Below are 20,530 nucleotides of genomic sequence, written 5' to 3' on the forward strand. Positions count from 1 at the left end.
GAAAGTGCTGCCAGCTATTTGGCATCACGATGAAAATATCAGTAAAGCAACATAGCAGTGTGCAGGAGCATGTGACCACCAGAATACACAGATGTGGTTGGTTCACTATATTCCACTATATAATAGAATATTCATATTGTTATTTTGCACAGTAATTATTGAATGATCTTTTACTAATTATTACAACAGAGACTATTTTGTCATTAGTTATTTTAGTCCATAAAATGAAGCCAAGTTTATAAAGTATGTTTTGAAAATGAGTACATATCTTTGTCCGAATTTTGCATCTAAAATCATTTAAAAAATCACCTAAGAGGATTACCACATAAATAAAAATTTTCCTCCAGAAAAAATTCAGGTCTGAAGGGGGGCCAACAGTATATGGATTTTGACAGCGGTCATCCCTTTCACACACACACACACACACACACACACACACACACACAAAAATCCCTACCACACAGCCTGGCCACCTGGACATGGTGTATCTGCAATCACAAGAACTGCCTTTGACAGTATGGTTAAGGTCTCACAAAGGCCTTCACAGACAAGCTCTATAACCCAGACCTAGTCCACAAACAGATTTCCTGTGCCATATCCCCACACACCCCCAAATCCTCACATTAACCCCAAAAGCCAGCTAGAAAGGAGTATCCCTTGTCACTCAACATCACCCTGGACTGGAACAACTCAACTGCCTGGTATGCAGGTCAGAGAGCAGACATGAGCTTGTCCAGGACTCACCTGTAGCAAAAGAGACCTTACCAGTACATTACCCGCACCAACCCAGTTAAGGGCGTGGAGGAAAGAAGGCATTCTAACCAGGAGATTCATAATACAAAAATGTGTGAAGGCTAAAACCATAATGAGCATCACTTGGACTGACAATAACAAACTAAGGTGAGAGAAATAATCAAGTCAGTAGGTTTGTAGGGAGAGGCAAGTGTCCCCTGGCACTCTGCACCTCGTAGAAAGCAACCTCGAGGAAGGTCAGGTTGGATTTGGGAGAAATGTAGGAACACAAGAGGCTAAACTCACCCTACTGCTTATCTTAGATGATAGGTTAAGTAAAGGCAAAGCTACGTTTACACCGTTTGTAGACTTGGGGGAAGCTTTTCACAATGTTGACTGGAATACTCTCTTTGAAATTCTGAAGGTAGCGGGGGTAAAATATAGGGAGTGAAAGCTATTTACAGCTTCTATAGAAATCAGATGTGAGTTTTAAGGACCAAGGGGGATGAAAGGCAAGCAGCAGATGAGTAAAGAGTGAGACAGGGCTGTATCCTATCCCCAAAGTTATTCAATCTGTACATTGAGCATGCAGTAAAGGAAACCAAAGAAAAATTTGGAGTAGGAATTAAAAAGTTCAGGGAGAATAAATAAAAACTTTGAGGTTTGCTGCTGACTTAATTCTGTCAGAGCCAGCAAAGGACTTGAAAGAGCAGCTGAATGGAATGGACAGTGTCTTGAAAGAGGGATACAAGATGAATATCAACAGAAGCAAGACAAGGATAATGGAATGTTGTCAAATCAGGTGATGCTGAGGGAATTAAATTAGGAAATGAGGCACAAAGTAGTGGATAGGTTTTGCTATTTGGGCAGCAAATTAACTGATGACAGCCGAAGTATAGAGGAATACAATGTAGACTGGTAACGGCAAGAAAAGCGTTTCTGAGAAAGAGAAATTTACTAACATTGAATTTATTAACCTTTAATATAGACTGAAGGTATTTGCCTGGAGTGAAGTAACGTACAGAAGTAAAACTTGGATGATAGGGAGGGGGTTGGGGGGCAAGGGTTAGGAGGAAGGAGACAGGCATTCCACCAGGATGTGAGCTAATGTGTGCAAGGCTCTAAAACCAGAATGTGCATGTGGTTCACTGCAAAAGATAGGACTGTGGGTTAATCTGGTAGGATCAATGCAGAGGTGACATAAGAGAGTAGATTTCTTCCAGAGGAATGAAAAGAGGAGTGCCATGCGGTGTATGTCCTCGATAGTGCAGCATTTGTTACAGAGGACAGTATCTTTGATCTCTTTGTGAGGAGAAGTGTTATTTGCATCCACAACACTGTGCACCTGTGATTGCCAAAGTGAATATTTGGTGAATAATCATTTTCTAATCAAATGGTTGGCAAATTTATTAATGATACCAACATGACTTAGAACCGGGGGGCACGGGGGGGGGGGGGGGGGGGGGGGGGGGGGGGAGGGGGGGACTAAAGAGGCACGATGACTAACATCAGAGAGGAGATCCCAACTGCAGAAATTACACAGTAATACGATGTAGCGAAACAAGTGCTGCATCATTTGAGAGATACAGAGGCAAAGCGAGTGTGCCAGAAATTACCCCATTCCACTGCTACTAGTGCCACATCATCACAATGCTCCTGTGCAATAATCTAAGAAGCAAATGTATGTCACAATCAACTGTTACAAGTCTCAACTTGATCAGAGCAATATTTTGGTCAAAATCTGCATTTTTATGAAAAATTGAAGGTGCTAAACATTAGACTCAGAAAGATGAAAACTGGTATGAAGCTTCAGTTTGATATGAAAACATTAACTGTGAGACCCTATTCTGCTATCTCTAATAGTTTTCAAGTAATTTACTAAAAATTAAATTTGGAACAGAAATGTCTTTATTTGTAATAGAATAAGTATCATTAATGATACAAAGTTCCGATTACAGCACTTGATTACACCCATTAAATAATAAAGATATAACAAGTTTTGGGACCTTGATTTAAATAACGATCAATACAACAACCTTAAAGAAATAGTTCAGTGGTCATGTTCTACTGATGGTTCCATTCTAAAAATTCTAGCCAGCAAAATTTAAATGAAGTTGAGCTAAAAAATTTTCTCCAATTAAAGCCAACTCAACTCCATTCACATAAAAATTATGAAGATTGTAAATCGATACACAACAGGGTTATGAAATAATGTGTGTCCAAGAAAGCAGCCATTTAGCTGCTGCTGCCTGGGCATAGACCAGATAATGGCAGATGTTCCATTCGGCATTCCACTGCGTCCGTGTACAAATATGGCCTGAGAGGCAATGACACACACACACACACACACACACACACACACACACACACCCCTTGCACTGAGCTATCACTGTGTCTGCATCAGTCAAACGCCAGCTTACACGCTGCCTCCGGTGATGTCACTGCCAGTATGCTACTAAATGCACGATTTCGGTACAAATAGTAAGTAAACTCTTGAGAACTGTACACCATCCTGGATAATTTAGATTTCTGAAAAACACACACTTCACACCCAGCTATCAATCGGTCCACATCAGTCAAATGCCGGCTGCATTGGATGATGTCACAGCAAGTCTGCTGCTAAACGCATGTTTAAGTACAAGTAGGGAGTGAATTCACGAGGACTGTACACCATCCTGGATCGCTTAGATTTCATGGGAGTAACTGTTTGTGTGCCACCCATAATGTTAACAAAACCGCATGGCAAGTCATGAGGTTATTTTCCACTTTTGTGGCGAACAATTAACTTTGATGATCAGATGACTATTTCAATTGGAACTTGCTGTACAGGTCACCTCTGAACTGCTATTAGTGCTGTTTACGGTAGGGACATCATCATCATCATCATCATCATCATCATCGTCGTCGTCGTCGTCGTCAGGAATGTTTTGCGTGTGAACTATTACAGTTAGATTACAATCAGATTTATTTACGATTGTAATTCCTGATCCTGCTGACTGAATAGAGAGTAGAAACATTTTTTTCAGTGAGCACAAGAAGAATATGTACTTGCAGACTGGAAACTACGGTCAGTAAGTTCTCCATCGTTTTCTGGCTGACCGCAAAAATAGTTTTCAGGCTCTCATAAAAGACAGTGAATATTCTTATTTCTACTAATTAACCTGCCATCCCATATGTGGTGCATATCAGCCGGGAATTTGAGCAGTGAAAGTGACCGATACAAAACAGCGAACTCAGTAGGCACCAACAAGATACCAAAGTGAAATATGCCGAAACCAGTGTGAGAACAGTGCTAAGATTTGCTCTGAGTATGGGACCTAAACTGTTAATGTTAGCCACATTAACCTTGATGGTGATGGTAGAAGATGATACTAGATCACAGCTACCACCAGCACTGAGGTTAGAAGATGACGGTGCATCATCACGGAGCTGCATGGATCTATGGATCTGTGAGCCACCTGCAAGCTACTGCGCATGCTCATCGGTGCCCAGCGTCCCGCCCTCCGTAGCTACTGCAGTAGGTGACATTCATCGTCATCCTCACCGCCACAGCTGCTACTGCTGCTGCTGCCTGCATGACGTCATGATGCTTCATATCACGTATGCTGGTGCACCGCGCCAGCATCATTCATCTAGGTCAGGCAATTAAGTTAAGTCATGAATATGTAAAGTATTTGTTAGTTGCTTCCAGTAGACTAATTAAGATGAAATGTATTGCTAAGAATAATGCGAAAAGTAATATGGAACCAGTCTCTGATGACAAATCCTCAGAATCAGAAACTGAAATTAATAAGGATGGTTCCATCAAAGTAATAAAACCAGAATCAGAAGTAAAGTTCAGTATTACTGCAAAGTTAGAACCATTTTCTCATGACGAGGTACCTGAATTAGGGGTAAAAAAAAGGAAAAGGGGAATTAATAGAGTTATCAGATAATGAAACTGAGTTCAATATGACAAATTCAGTCAAGTCAGGGAATGCTAGAAATTCCTTTAAAAATAGATGGAAATGACAAGTGGAAATTTACAGGTACCAAAAGGAATGCAACTACTGTTTTCTAAACTGGAACCACATCATAAAGAACTGAACAATAAAATGTAATCTAGTAATAAACAGTTAAATAGTAACATTGAATCTAATAGTAAAGAACTAAAGGATATTAATAAAGCATTGAAAGATGAAATGACCTCGAAACTGAATAGTTTGAATTATAAAAATTGATGATAACCACCATGATCTGCAAGTCAAATTAGAGCAACGGCTCAATAAACTGCATAGAACTTTCAAAAGCAAAATTAGCGAAGCTCGCAAAGTTGTCAAAGACGCAGATGCGCCTGTAGAAGGGAGGTTGTCAGAAAGAATAGGCAACAAATCCAAACTTTGTTCTAATTGATTTGAAGAGGCAACTACAAAAGTAAATGCTTGTCATAAAGATATAAAGAAAGCAAAGTCTGATTGTGTGAAATTATGTGAGGATGTTGACACAAGATCTTCTGACAGAGTGGAAGCAGTGGAACTACAAGTAGAAGAACTAGTATTACTAACATAGAAAAATAAAGTAACCTCTGGTAGTTCTTATAATACCACTGTACAACATGTTGCTTCAGTTGATGCCACTTTCATCGGATGTTGTCAATTTTTACGTTTTGATCAAGGCAAATAAATTCACCCATTGCAGTTCTGGAAAGATTCTGAAGATAATGATTGAAGCACACAAAATGAATTAAAATTTGTGCTGCAGCTGGGACTCGAACCCGGGTCTTCTTGCTTTCTAGGCAGAAATGCTAACTTTTACACCACCGCAGTACAATGGTCAACATTGCTGCACGAACTACCTAAGATTCTGAAGATGTTTTGCCTACCACATGGTTGGAATGAGAAAAAATTTCTTTCGTAAGAGGTCATTTGTCAGGAGATGCTTTGCAATGGTCAGCTGATGTAATGATTAAAATCAAAAATCTTTCTGAATTTAAAACTGCATTTCTTAATGAGTCTGTGGCACATAACAAACAAAACAATGTATTGAGAGAGTTTTGGAGAGACAAAAAGTTTGCTCCAGGATGTAAATCAGTAAAAGAATTCTCTAGAAAGTTGGTTTCACAGCTGTCACATCTGACAGAAAGGATGAAACTGGAAAAGATTATCAAGGGACCAGAAGGTAAACTGCCTTGGTTTTGGAAGAAAAGCGTCATTTCCGCTCTTACAGATAATGTGAATAGATTCATTGAATATCTGGAGCGAGTACAAAAAGTAACTGCTGCTGCTGCTGAGGAGCAGGTGCAAAGTAATAATAGGTCTTCCAACAATCATCTAAACAACAGAAATAATGACAGTGGAAACATGAATGTTAGAATTATAGAGGTTCAGGATACAAGATCTAATTATCGTAGTCAGAGCCATTGTAGAGGAAGAGGGGATTGACAGCCACAGTAATTATTATGACGAAAGCAGAAATGTAAATAATGTGCCACTGAGACATGACAGTGAACAGAATGCTGCCCTATCTGATTCTGTATCAAATGAACATAACAGTCTGCATGTGAGAAACTACGTCCTGTCTATAAGGAAACTGGCACTCACAAGGCAGAAACAGTAACACAGCCCGTAACAAAAGCACAAACCACAGTCAGTCAGCACACACAAACAAGTAACAGGGATGATAAAATACGAACAGAGTGCCAGTAATGTGCTAATCCATTCTCATTATCTAATTGACAGCATTTTGGACATTTTAGGAAAATGAGTCAAGGAGGAGAAAGAAAATGCATTAGATAACAGGGAGGAAGAAATTAACAGGTATGGAGCTGATAAGGATGAAGATGAGTTAAACGCTCACATCTTCGACAGTGATGGCTAACTGAAGGCAAAAGTTTCAATAGAGGAAGTAGAGTCAGTTATGCAAGGTTTTGAAGAGGACAGATTGATGGATGAAGGGGATAGTAGTATTAACGAGGTCAAGGAACCTATTAGCTGTATTGACTTGCCACAAATTGTAAAAATGTAGGGATGCAGTTGCTTACAGGTAGAGAGTAGTTTAGTTGATGTGCACCAAATGAAAGTAGAGGAAGTTGTCAAGTGCTCTGATTTAAAATGGGTGGGCAGGTTTGAAAAAGTAACTGAGAATGTAGAAATTGATGACCCATGAATCTGTGTGTGAATGTACTTGCAATTGAATAAAATTACTTTAGCTGGAAACAGACTGAAAAGGATTTGTTAGATGACTTTTTTGAGGAAACTAGAGTAACTCATCCTGTTATAAAAACTGATATCTCAGAAGTAACAAAGAGTTGTCTTCTTGAGAGTGGCACTGAAGTAAGTTCTTTGTCCCAAGCATTCTTTGATTCTAACCCTAATAAAAATTAATTTACTGTCATGAAAGGAAGTGGTTTAAAAATAAAAGGTGCTACTGGAAAAGTTTCTAGGTCAGTATAACCTGAGGCTTTGATACCAGTTGATATAGGTGACTTAACAATAGATCAAATTTCTGATAAACAGAGAGGCAGTAATAATGAAGCATGGAAACAGCCTATTAGAGTAATAAGGAATAAAGGATACTTGCAGGAAGGTACTGAATTCAGTAATAATGCTAGTGCGGAAGAGAATTATATCCTAAAAGAAATAGAGGCTAAGGTGCGCCCAAAACATCAAATTGCTGATAAAAGAGCTTCAGACAGAGAAAGATGGTATGATGCAAAAGCTTCCCCACTAGTTTTAGTTTTGGTGATCTTGTGTTAGTCGAAACTAGAGAAAAATCTCAGTGGAAACAAAGAACTTTATGCATGTTTATCAAGGACCATTCAGGATAATAAGTAGGCCTCATGCAAATGCATACCATTTGGAATATGCAAGGTCTATGAAATACACTAGGTCTATGAAACATTGTAGATCTGAAGTGATTTGGAAACGACAGTAACTAGTCTATGTATGGAGCCTGCCGCTCTTTGGCAGGTAGACAGTTTGGCGTACTGTGTGGTCCCAGATGGATGAAACTTTATTTCATTCTCTTATTCTGTCCTATCATAACAAGTAAGGAATACATGTCTTCATGTTGTACATATGCTATAAGTCTGTAATGTCTTACTAGTGGGTAAGAATTATTCTCGAAAATGACTACACACAAATGACGACTTACATGAGAATATGAGAGGTAGTTTCATCACCACCACCACCACCACCACCACCACCATTTAAGACTGATTATGCCTTTCAGCGTTCAGTCTGGAGCATAGTCCCCCATATAAAATTCCTCCATGATCCCCTATTCAGTGCTAACATTGATACCTCTTCTGATGTTAAGCCTATTACTTCAAAATCATTCTTAAACGAATCCAGGTATCTTCTCCTTGGTCTACCCCGACTACTCCTACCCTCTACTGCTGAACCCACGAGTCTCTTGGGTAACCTTGCTTCTCCCATGCGTGTAACAGGACCCCACCATCTAAGCCTGTTCGCCCTGACTGCTACATCTATAGAGTTCATTCCCAGTTTTTCTTTGATTTCCTCATTGTGGACACCCTCCTGCCATTGTTCCCATCTACTAGTACCTTCAATCATCCTAGCTACTTTCATATCCGTAACCTCAACCTTATTGATAAGGTAACCTGAATCCACCCAGCTTTCGCTCCCATACAACAAAGTTGGTCGAAAGATTGAACGGTGCACAGATAACTTAGTCTTGGTACTGACTTCCTTCTTGCAGAAGAGAGTAGATCGTAGCTGAGCGCTCACCGCATTAGCTTTGCTACACCTCGCTTCCAGTTCTTTTACTATGTTGCCATCCAGTGAGAATATGCATCCTAAGTACTTGAAACTGTCCACCTGTTCTAACTTTGTTCTTCCTATTTGGCACTCAATCCGTTTATCTCTCTTTCCCACTGCCATTACTTTCATTTTGGAGATGTTAATCTTCATACCATAGTCCTTACATTTCTGATCTAGCTCTGAAATATTACTTTGCAAACTTTCAATCAAATCTGCCATCACAACTAAGTCATCCGCATATGCGAGACTGCTTATTTTGTGTTCACATATCTTAATCTCACCCAGCGAGCCTATTGCTTTCAATATATGATCCATAAATAATATGAACAACAGTGGAGACAGGTTGCAGCCTTGTCTTACGCCTGAAACTACTCTGAACCATGAACTCAATTTACCGTCAACTCTTAACTGCTGACTGACTATCCATGTAAAGGCCTTTAATTGCTTGCAAAAGTTTGCCTCCTATTCCATAATCTCGTAGAACAGACAATAAATTCCTTCTAGGAACCCGGTCATATGCCTTTTCTAGATCTATAAAGCATAGATACAATTCCCTGTTCCACTCGTAACACTTCTCCATTATTTGCCGTAATCTAAAGATCTGGTCCTGACAACCTCTAAGAGGCCTAAACCCACACTGATTTTCATCCAATTTGTCCTCAACTAATACTCGCACTTTCCTTTCAACAATACCTGAGAAGATTTTAACCACAACGGTGATTAAAGAGATACCTCTGTAGTTGTTACAATCTTTTCTGTTTCCACGTTTAAAGATTGGTGTGATTACTGCTTTCGTCCAGTCTGATGGAACCTGTCCCGACTCCCACGCCATTTCAATTATCCTGTGTAGCCATTTAAGACCTGACATTCCACTGTATTTGATGAGTTCCGACTTACTTTCATCTACCCCAGCCGCTTTATTGCACTGCAATATATTGACCATTTTCTCCACTTCCTCAAATGTGATCCTATTTCCATCATCATCATCATTCCTATCCCATTGTACATTGAAATCTGAAACATTACTCATCGTATTTTCACCTACATTGAGCAACTCTTAAAAATATTCCCTCCATCTGCCCAAGGCATCAACAGGATTCACCAGCAGTTTTCCTGACCTGTCCATAATACTTATCATTTCCTTCTTACCTCCCTTTTGAGACTGCTAATTACACTCCAGAATGGTTTTCCAGCAGCTTGACCCAAAGTCTCCAACCTGTTTCCAAAGTCTTCCCAAGATTTCTTCTTGGATGCTGCAATAATCTGTTTGGCTTTGTTTCTTTCTTCAACATAACTTTCTCTGTCTACCTGAGTTCTAGTATGTAGCCATTTTTGATACGGCTTCTTTTTTCTTTTACAGGCTGCCTTGACTGTGTCATTCCACCAAGCTGTTTGCTTCATCCTACCTTTACACACTACTGTTCCAAGACATTCTTTAGTCACTTCTAGTACTGTGTCCCTGTACCTTGTCCATTCCTTTTCCAATGACTGTAATTGCCTACATTCAACTAACTGGTACCTTTCTGAGATCACTGTTATGTACTTGTGCCTGATTTCCTTATCCTGAAGTTTCTCCACTCTTATCCTCCTACATATGGACCTGACCTGCTGCACTTTCGGCCTCACAATACCAATTTCACTGCAGATTAAATAGTGATCAGTGTCATCAAAGAATCCCCTGAATACACGTGTGTCCCTCACAGCCTTCCTGAATTCCTGATCTGTTATTATATAGTCAATGACAGATTGGTTCCCCTGCCTTCCCAAGTATACTGGTGAACGTTCTTATGTTTAAAAAATGAGTTTGTGATTACTAAGCCCATATTGGCACAGAAATCCAAGAGTTGTTTCCCATTCCTGTTGGCCTCCATATCCTCTCCAAATTTACCCATAACCTTTTCATACCCTTCTGTTCGATTTCCAATCCTGGCATTAAAATCACCCATGAGCAGAACACTGTCCTTGCCCTTTACTCTAACAACTATGTCACTGAGTGCGTCATAAAAACTATCCATCTTATCTTGATCTGTCCCTTCACAATGCGAATATACTGACACAATCCTAATGTTCTTGTTAGACACTGTCAAATCTATCCACATCAGTCGTTAGTTTACGTATCTTACTGCAACTACACTGGATTCCATTTCTTTCCTGATGTAAAGCCCTACACCCCATTGTGCTATTCCTGCTTTGACTCCTGACAGATAAACCTTGTATTCTCCCACTTCCTCTTCTTTCTCACCCCTTACCCGAATGTCACTAACAGCTAAAACGTCCAACCCCATCTTACTTGCAGCCTCTGCCAACTCTACCTTCTTCCCAGAGTAGCCCCCAGTGATATTAATAGCTCCCCATCTCGTTACCATTCGTTTGCCGAGTCGTATCTTAGGAGTCCCTAGTTTGTCAATTGGAGGTGGGGCTCCGTCACCTCCAAAGGTCCGAGGCATTTTGCTCTGATTGTTGCCAGCATCATATTTAAAGTACCAGGGAAGCAGGTTGCTAGCTTTACTTGCCCCAGGTCCCATTGGGTCTTACCCCTAATGGTTGAGGGACTAACCGGTGGATTTGGTAGTCTTTGCCATCTGAGCACAAAGGTAGTTTACAATAGTAAATTCTAAATGTTAAAATAACACTGGGTAACATATGAGCACTAATGACGGAAAATGGCTGAAGTAAATAAATAATTCATACAATCCATTAAAAGGATTACTATCTACAAAATACAAAATATTTTGTGTTAAGAGAAGTTATTGAAGCTGTAAATTGCTAAAATTTGAAACAGACTCTGCATAAATTAATAATTTTCAGTTGGGGTTAAGATTGTCTAAAGGTACGGGCAAGTACTAAAAAGGTGCCACCAGATGCTAGCCAAAGTGTTTGATATTAATTGGAGGAGGTGTGTGGAAGTGGTGCGAGAATCACATCAAAAATATAAGTAAATAATGAGTCGGCAGGCTGATGAAGATAACAGGGAGAAAGAAGTGCAGAAATATATGAATAAACGAAAATAGAGAGAAATAGGAGTAATGACGTCAGTAGGCTGACAAATATGGTGAAAGGTGGAAAATTAATGAGTAATTCCCTCATGTCTAGTAAAGACGCTTGAGAAACACATGATCTTGCTTAAGCAAGGTGGTCAACTAACAGATAAATACAGACAATGAAATACAGGTAAACAAATACGTTAAGAAATTCAGCTTGTAGAATATTTGTATGTAATAATAAAAACAGCTTTCTAATTATACCTCTGACACAGCAAAATAACTGCTGTCAAACAAATTACTTCTAATCCACATGATAATTGAGCCGTATGAAGATGGAACTTACAAAGGTTACTCAATTTTCTATTTACAGCAGTATCTAAAATAATAAAGTAAACTGCAAACTAGCCCAAAATGCGACTGACAAAAAATCCTATGCTGACTTTCAGAAGATAATAGCTATGGTAAAAAAAAGTATGCAAAGTGCATGATTCAATAATAAAGTAAATTATTGCCAATAATGGTTTTGAGGAAGTTGATAATTTTCCAAACACTAAATTTAAAAAAATAAATTATTTCTGGTAGCTTCTCAACTGTTTATTTAAACGATAGAAGGAGAATAGTTTATAGAATGTGTTTTGCCCGCCCTTAGATGTAAGTTGAGAACAGAAGCTTAGGCTATGTTACCTGTTTCTCAGGTGCAAGGAGGAGGAGGAGGGTACAATCTAAAGTGAATCCTCCCCTTTCCCTTTTGTTATCATGAAAAACAGCAAAGTAACTTTCCACCTCTACCTCTAACATTTTAGTGAAAGTGGTTCATATGGACACTCACCGTGGTGTCCACGATTGTGATTAAATAAGTGAGTACTGAAAAGTGAAATCTTTTGTGTGTTTCTCTTTCTGGTAGAGACTGAAAAATCTAAATCGAAAAAGTATTTTTTTTTTTTTAAAGAGCTATAGTAGCATCCCTTGTTTCTAATATTTAATTTTGTTCAAACATAAATTTTTTCACAAAGACAAATACGGAGTGATGGGGTGTAACATGCGCTGTATCATTTGAGAGATACAGAGGCAAAGTGAGTGTACCATAAATTACCCCAGTTCACTGCTACTAGTGCCACATCATAACGTGCCTATGCGTAGCACCATAATCTAAGAATGAAATTAAAAATTAAATTAGCTTTTCCAAAATTTTGTCAACATATGTTTCAGTATACTAACGTTAACACTGTTGAATCTCATGAACATTTGATGAATACGTTTCACTAAATACATTGTTTTAAGCAAAATACAAGTGGTGTTAAATAATAAAGCTAGAAAGCCAAAAATTTTTCAGAGTGTGCAAATGTACGTCACAATCAACTGTTACAAGTCTCAACTTGATCAGAGCAATATTTTAGTCAAAATCTGCATTTTTATGAAAAATTGAAGGCACTAAACATTAGACTCAGAAAGATGAAAGCTGGTATGAAGCTTCAGTTTGATGTGAAAACATTAACTACGTGACCCTATCTCTAATAGTTTTCAAGTAATTTACTAAAAACTAAATTTGGAAGAATAACGTCCTGGATAAACTGACTAAACCAGAGGTTGTACAGAGTTCCAGGGAGAGCATAAGGGAACAATTGACAGGAATGGGGGAAAGAAGTACAGTAGAAGAAGAATGGGTAGCTCTGAGGCAGGGCTGGCCAAACGCTGCACAGTGTGCAGACGTGCGGAAGTGCTGCTCATGTGCGCATGTGTGCGACAGCGACATCTGTTATTAGACATGTGTCCTAAATGAACGGCGGCAGCTCGACTTCCCTCTTTATGTGGTGCAAGCAAGAGCGCAACATACCCAGTCTCTTTTACCCCTGGTAACCGTAACCTTAACAGAGAAGTACTGAGAAATGCCAGGTACTGCGAAAAAGCAAAGGACGGGAGATCTATGTTCTCAGTCGTTTAAAAATGACTGGGAACTGCAATTCTTTTTTGTATCCGTTGGTGAAAACTCACAATGTTTGCTGTGCCGCCGAATAATAGGCGGCCAGCGTAAGTTTTCAATTGAAAGACACTACAATAAATATGACAAAGACGAATGTAGTGTACTCAACAGTGAAGAACGGCAAGCAAAATTAAATGTCCTTAAGAAAATGGATGAGACACATCAACTCGATTATTAATTCTCATGACCAGTGTAAACGTGTTTGGATTTATTCCTTTCATAATTAAAAATTATTGTTTACTAACTGTGCATTATTGACTCATTCTGCTCAATGTTACATTATTATCAGGAAAGTTGGTCATTAAATCGATTGTTCCAATGTATACTTACATTTAGGGATTTTTTTTTTTAATGTGTGAAGGGCTACGCTCAGCTGAAGTCGATAAAACATAACATTCATCTAATTGTCGGTTATTATGCAGATTTCAGACGTAACTGATGAAAGATATAGCAATAATGGTACTGAAATAACAGGTGATCATCGAGAGGTCTGCGGTTATTCTGTTCAGAGGTCAGTGAGACATAAATTAAGTGGGTGTAACTGAGGGCACCGAGAATTAGTTATAGGAAACCTTGCCTTAGTTTAATGTTATTTCAAATCATGAATAAGGTTCGTTGGAAGTCGGTAAGTGCTCTCTTTCTTAAATACTATATCAAAAACATTACGCTTAAAAAAAAAAAAAAACACGGTTGTTAACTGGGGGTTAAACTGTTAACATAAAAGTAGACGTCTCAATGAGTAGACTGTGACAGTATTTTAAATGTTTAATACATGAAATACCTTCCCATGGTTGGCTTGCAAGCTGTGGAAAGAGCACTAGAATGCGCCAGAGTATCCCAGCAAGTGGATAAAGCGACATCTGTGCGTAGAAACATGCACTACATGAACGTTGACGGCTGCAGCGTGCACGCTATGACCCGGAAGTTGCACATGTGCAGGAGCACCACACACGTGCAGAATTTCTGGCCGGCCCTGCTCTGAGGGATGAAGTAGTGAAGGCAGCAGAGGATCAAGTAGGTAAAAAGGCGAGGGCTAGTATAAACCCTTGGGTAAAAGAAGAAATATTGAATTTAATTGATGAAAGGCGAAAATATAAAAATGCAGTAAATGAAGCAGGCAAAAAGGAATACAAACGTCTCAAAAACAAGATCGACAGGAAGTGCAAAATGGCTAAGCAGGGATGGCTAGAGGACAAATGTAAGGATGTAGAGGCATATATCACTAGGGGTAAGATAGATGCTGCCTACAGGAAAATTAAAGAGACCTTTGGAGAAAAGAGAACCACTTGTATGCATATCACGAGCTCAGATGGAAACCCAGTTCTAAGCAAAAGAAGGGAAAACAGAAAGGTGGAAGGAGTATATAGAGGGTCTATACAAGGGCGATGTACTTGAGGACAATATTACAGAAATGGAAGAGGATGTAGATGAAGGTGAAATTGGAGGTACGATGCTGCATGAAGAGAGTGACAGAGCACTGAAAGACCTCAGTCGAAACAAGGCCCCGGGAGTAGACAACATTCCATTAGAACAACTAAGGGCCTTGGGAGAGCCAGTCCTGACAAAATTCTACCATCTGGTAAGCAAGATGTATGAGACAGGCGAAATACCCTCTGACTTCAAGGAGAATATCATAATTCCAATCCGAAAGAAAGCAGGTGTTGACAGATGTGAAAATTACAGAACTATCAGTTTAATAAGTCACAGCTGCAAAATACTAACACGAATTCTTTACAAACGAATGGAAAAACTGGTAGAAGCCGATCTCGGGGAAGATCAGTTTGGATTCCGTAGAAATATTGGAACAGATGAGGCAATGCTGACCTTACGACTTCTCTTAGAAGAAAGATTAAGGAAAGGCAAACCTACGTTTCTAGCATTTGTAGACTTAGAGAAAGCTTTTGGCAATGTTAACTGGAATACTCTCTTTCAAAATCTGAAGGTGGCAAGGGTAAAATACAGGGAGCGAAAGGCTATTTACAATTTGTACAGAAACCAGATGGCAGTTATAAGAGTCGAGAGGCATGAAAGGGAAGCAGTGGTTGGGAATGGAGTGAGACAGAGTTGTAGCCTATCCCCGATGTTATTCAATCTGTATATTGAGCAAGCAGTAAAGGAAACAAAAGAAAAGTTCGGAGTAGGTATTAAAATCCATGGAGAAGAAATAAAAACTTTGGGGTTGCCGATGACATTGAAATTCTGTCAGAGACAGCAAAGGATATGGAAGAACAGTTTAACGGAATGGACAGTATCTTGAAAGGAGGGTATAAGATGAACATCAACAAAAGCAAAATGAGGATAATGGAATGTAGTCGAATTAAGTCGGGTGATGCCGAGGGAATTAGATTAGGAAATGAGACACAAAGTAGTAAAGGAGTTTTGCTATTTGGGGAGCAAAATAACTGATGATGGTCGAAGTAGAGAGGATATAAAATGTAGACTGGCAATGGCAAGGAAAGCGTTTCTGAAGAAGAGAAATTTGTTAACATCGAATATAGACTTAAGTGTCAGGAAGTCATTTCTGGAAGTATTTGTATGGAGTGTGTGAACTGTTACTGAATATATGAATCAGATTAAGTTCAAGAACTTTTATTTATAATCGTAGTTCCTGATCCTGCTCACTAAATAGTGATAAGAAACTTTTCTTTCAATGAGCGCAAGAACAATGTAGACTTGCAGACTGGAAACTATGGTCAATATGTTCTCCATCACTTTCTGGCTGACAGCAAAAATAATTTTCAGGCTCTTGTAAAAAGTCAGTGATCAGCTAAGAAACACAATATATTTTATTAATTAACTCACTGCCCCACAACAAGTAACAGTGACCAACAGCCTGCTCACTGGATCACTAAAAATTACAACACAGTCAAGGAAGGCCAGTTTTATCAAAATCATTTCCTACCCACAGTTTTATAGGCATCAGTATAAATGAAGGTAGCAGCCTGGTAATCCTGCCAATACATCAGGTGGTGACAAACTTTAAATACTAGTCCTAATTTGTGGTCTGGGTACTAAACAAAGAGGAAGATTGGGTGGGGGAGGGGACTGGTGGGAAACAAGGGGGCATATTCTACAGGGGTTGTATGGAGATCCCAGCAAACAGTCTTGAAACATATTCGAACTGGAAATTCCACATGAGAGTGGATGTCACGACGTCACTGCTCCTTCTATGCAAAATGAGTTTGGTAAGTTAGATGGTTGGGAAATTGTCAGATGGTAACTTTAAGTGAGTAAGAGGTGGTACCATCAGAACTGAAGAGGTAAGATTCCCACTTTGGCAAGGAGGCTGCCTACAGGACTAGTCCAGAAGATGCCAGTGGGTAATCATACTCCACAATGATGAACTGGGTTCAATGATTTCAAAGCCAAACATTCTGCAGAGCCACAAACCTGGTAACCACTGTTCAACTGGAGTGAGACTAGACCCCAGCAAATAGTAAATACAAAGAAAGGACCATCATCTGCACACCTAGAGGATTGACAACAAAGCAGTGCGGGGTGGGGGAGGGGTTGGGGGGGTTGGGGGGGGGAGATAAGCTTTCGCTTGCAATTGAGCCACAATTGCAATTGGTCTTTAGTTAATGAATATGGGTGAGCCATGTCAGCTCCTTAACAGAGAGGAGTCCCAAAAACCAGGACTGGGTAACAATGCCCAAGTGCCGAGCACGCAAGTGCAACAGGTAGGTGGATCACTCACGTTTTGGATCAGTATTGTGTACTGTCTGATGCTTCTTGTCACTATTGAGGGTAATTTGAGGGCTGTGCACAATTAGGATCTTCGTATTTATTGGCCAATCCCAAAGTCAATGTTTCTGCAACGGTTCCACCTTTCGAGACAATAACCATGAGCACACTGTGTCCACCTCACCCCAGGCAGAAGTAATCGACCAAACCAAATAGCCTGCACAACTGTCAGCATGAACCTGGCAGTGTGTGCTATGCATCAGTTGGAACTCACAATGCTCTACTGCAGGAACACTCTTTCTCACAAACTGGATGATTTCAAGATGGCTGCTGTCAATCAGGCAAGACTGGAGCAGCTACACCTCAACCACTTCTATAAGAGGGAGAAACACACACACACACACACACACACACACACACACACACACACACACACACAAAGTTTCTGGCAGCCGAGGCTAGGCTGACTGATGTGCCTGATGGGAAAAGCATTCAGTGGGCAGTGGAGAATATGAGGAAGGCTGGAATGGGAAGGCAAAGGGATAGCAGGACATGTGCTGCTTGTGTGAACATGCAGGAAGATGGTAGCAAGGGGGCAGGGCTGCTAGTTGCACTTGGGAGATTGGAGAGAGGAGGGAGGGGAAAGATAAAGAGAAGTAGAGGAGGGGAAAAAGATCACTGGGTACACTGGTTGAATAACAGGCTGTGCAGTCCTGGAGTGGAACCAGGGAAGTGCATAGGTAGATGAAGGACTAGGACTAGGACTAGTGAATCTTGAGGCCAGAGGGATTACAGGAATGTAGGATACACTGCATGGAGAGTTGCTACCTGTGCAACTCAAAATGAAGCACATCATGCTGGGCAGCACGTTCATCAACTCGGTGCTCCAGCTGTCTCTCAGCCGCAGTTTGTCAGTGGTTATTCATGTAGACAGGCAGCTTGTTGTTTGTTATGTCCATGTAGAAAACCGCACAATAGTTGCAACTTAATTTGTAGATCACATGACTGATTTCGCAGGTAGCCCTACCTTTGATGGGATAGGTGATGCTTGTGATCAGTCTGGAGTAGGTGATGGTGGGAGGATGTATGGGAAAAATCTTGCATCTAGGTCTATTGCAGGGATATGAGCCACGAGATAAGATGTTAGGAGCAGAGCTGGAGTAGAGACGGACAGGGATACTGTGTAGGTTGGGTCAGTGGTGGAATATCACTGGGCAAAGGTGGGAAGAATAGTGGGTACGATATTCTCCATTTCAGGGCATGACGAGAGTTTTCTCCTTCAGAAAAAGGTCTTTTGTCCAAAAGCTTAAATGCATAGCAGTCATTTTATTGTGCCTGTCTGCGACTCGACATCTAGTCTATTTATGTTTTTTTTATACGTTTATTGTTTTGATCCCTATTCCTCTTTAATGTAAGTCCACATACTTCTACAGATTTTCAGGTAGTACAAAACTTTTATGATTGGTATATTACACCAAACAAACAAGCACACAACTTACACTGGACTCCATTTTCCACGAAGAGGCTTGCTAAATGCAATATCGATGCCAGTCGTTCTCTTGGAACCATATCTGTACTCGAAGTTGACTTTCTCCCCACGACCAAGCAGATTAGGTGCCCGTAGTCCGACAACCAGAGATCCCTCGTTGTTTCCCACCATTGTGTTCACTCCTCCCATCAGACGTTTCAGTTCACGAACATGGAATGTTACCTATTTCAACAAACATACAAGTGTAATACAAATATTGTATACTTGGTGTGATATAAGAGGTGATGTGTTTTCTGTTGTGTTCAACAACAAATATACTCTGAAAAGGAATTAAGATGACCAATGAAGAAACACACAATATGTCACCATGTGGTTACATTTTCACAAAAGCTACAATAAATAGGAACATGTCTCTGGATAGGGCACAGACTAAATGTGTCTGGAACTGACACACACAAAGAAAGGAAGGAAGGATTTCCAAAACCAGTTCCAGCAGGGTATGTGCAAAGGAACTGGAGGCAAGGAGGGAAGACACTTCATATCTTTGACAGTAGCACATACAGCAACATTCAGAAGGAAGTGAAGGAGCACCTTTTGGAGGTGCAAAGGACATATACATATAGCAGAAAACTGGTGGTGGTGGTGGTGGTGGTGGTGGTGGTGGTGGTGATGGTGGTGTCAGACAATGATATAAGATGACAAGCCCTTGAAAGTAACACATTATACTCTATCATCACAGTCATTTGCCACAGATTTCTGATGAATCCTTCACAACGTCCTCCAGTTGAATGATGTTTAGATCCTCCACTGCCCCTCCCTGCCCTTCCATTCATATATGGTGCGCAGAAAGAATGGTTCCTGGCACAGATTCCATGCACACTAAGATGAGTCTACTATTGTCTTCCATGATCCCTGTGGGAGCAATACAAAGGGGATTGTACAATATTCCTAAATTCCTCATTTAAGACTGTCTCACACAGATTAAGATTAGCTGTAAATTTACTTTTCAGCTCATGAAATTGTTTCCAAGCAGGATCATTTCTGCTAGGCTGCTTCCCTGCTGGGAAGCTTGCACATTTTTGCACGATAGCCCAGGGCTATGTCCCTTGTAGTGTTCTCCAAATGCTACCTGCGTTGACCTTATCAGGTGTCCTACTGCCATCTGATGACAGATAGTTGAATGCATGTTCACACAGGGAAACAGAATCTCTTGCACCCACTCACTGCTCTGGAGTCTTCCTCAAATGATTTTTTAAAAACTATTCTACATCTACATATGTACTCCACAAACCACAGTGAAGTTATTAGGATTCCTTCCTATTCCATTCACGTACGGAGCTGAGAAAGAATGAATGTTTACATGTGTCTGTGCATGCTGTAATTAATCTATTCTTATCCTCGCAATCCCTATGCGAACAATACATAGTAGGTTGTAGTACATTTGGAGCCAATTCTTGAAAGCTTGTAAGTAGGCTTTCTTGGTGTAGTGTACATCTATCTTCAAGCGTCTGTTGGTTCAGTTTCTTCAGCATCTTTGTGACACTCTCCCCAAAATCAAATAAACTTGTGACCATTCGTGCTGCCCTTTTCTGCATACAATAAATAAGTCCTGTCAGTCTTATTTGGTACGTATCCCGCACACTGAAGCAATATTCTAGAATAGGTCGACAAGTGATTTGTATGCAATCTCTTTCGTAGATCACACAATGTTCCGTTATAGGTATCTGCATTATCTGCAAAAAGTCTTGAGGTTACGATTAATACTGACCACAAGGTCATGAACACACAATGTGAAGTGAGGGTTCCAATTCACTTCCCTGAGGCACACCCAAAATAATTTCTACATTTGTCGATGACACTCCATGCAAGGCAACATACTGTGTCCTCTCTGCCAAAAAAA

General features: G+C 40.1%; 1 protein-coding gene across 1 annotated transcript in view; it reads right to left on the minus strand.

Annotated features, from left to right (window-relative positions):
- The window catches only part of LOC124545479 (sorting and assembly machinery component 50 homolog B), a 106,283-nt gene that overhangs the window by 35,518 nt on the left and 50,235 nt on the right, over positions 1-20,530 (minus strand). The window contains exon 5 of the mRNA XM_047124412.1: positions 18,641-18,852. Within this exon, the coding sequence (XP_046980368.1) occupies positions 18,641-18,852 (212 nt within the window). The remainder of the gene's footprint in view (positions 1-18,640; positions 18,853-20,530) is intronic.

Source organism: Schistocerca americana, chromosome 8 (genome assembly GCF_021461395.2).
Source record: "Schistocerca americana isolate TAMUIC-IGC-003095 chromosome 8, iqSchAmer2.1, whole genome shotgun sequence".
NCBI classification, from domain to species: Eukaryota; Metazoa; Arthropoda; class Insecta; order Orthoptera; family Acrididae; genus Schistocerca; species Schistocerca americana.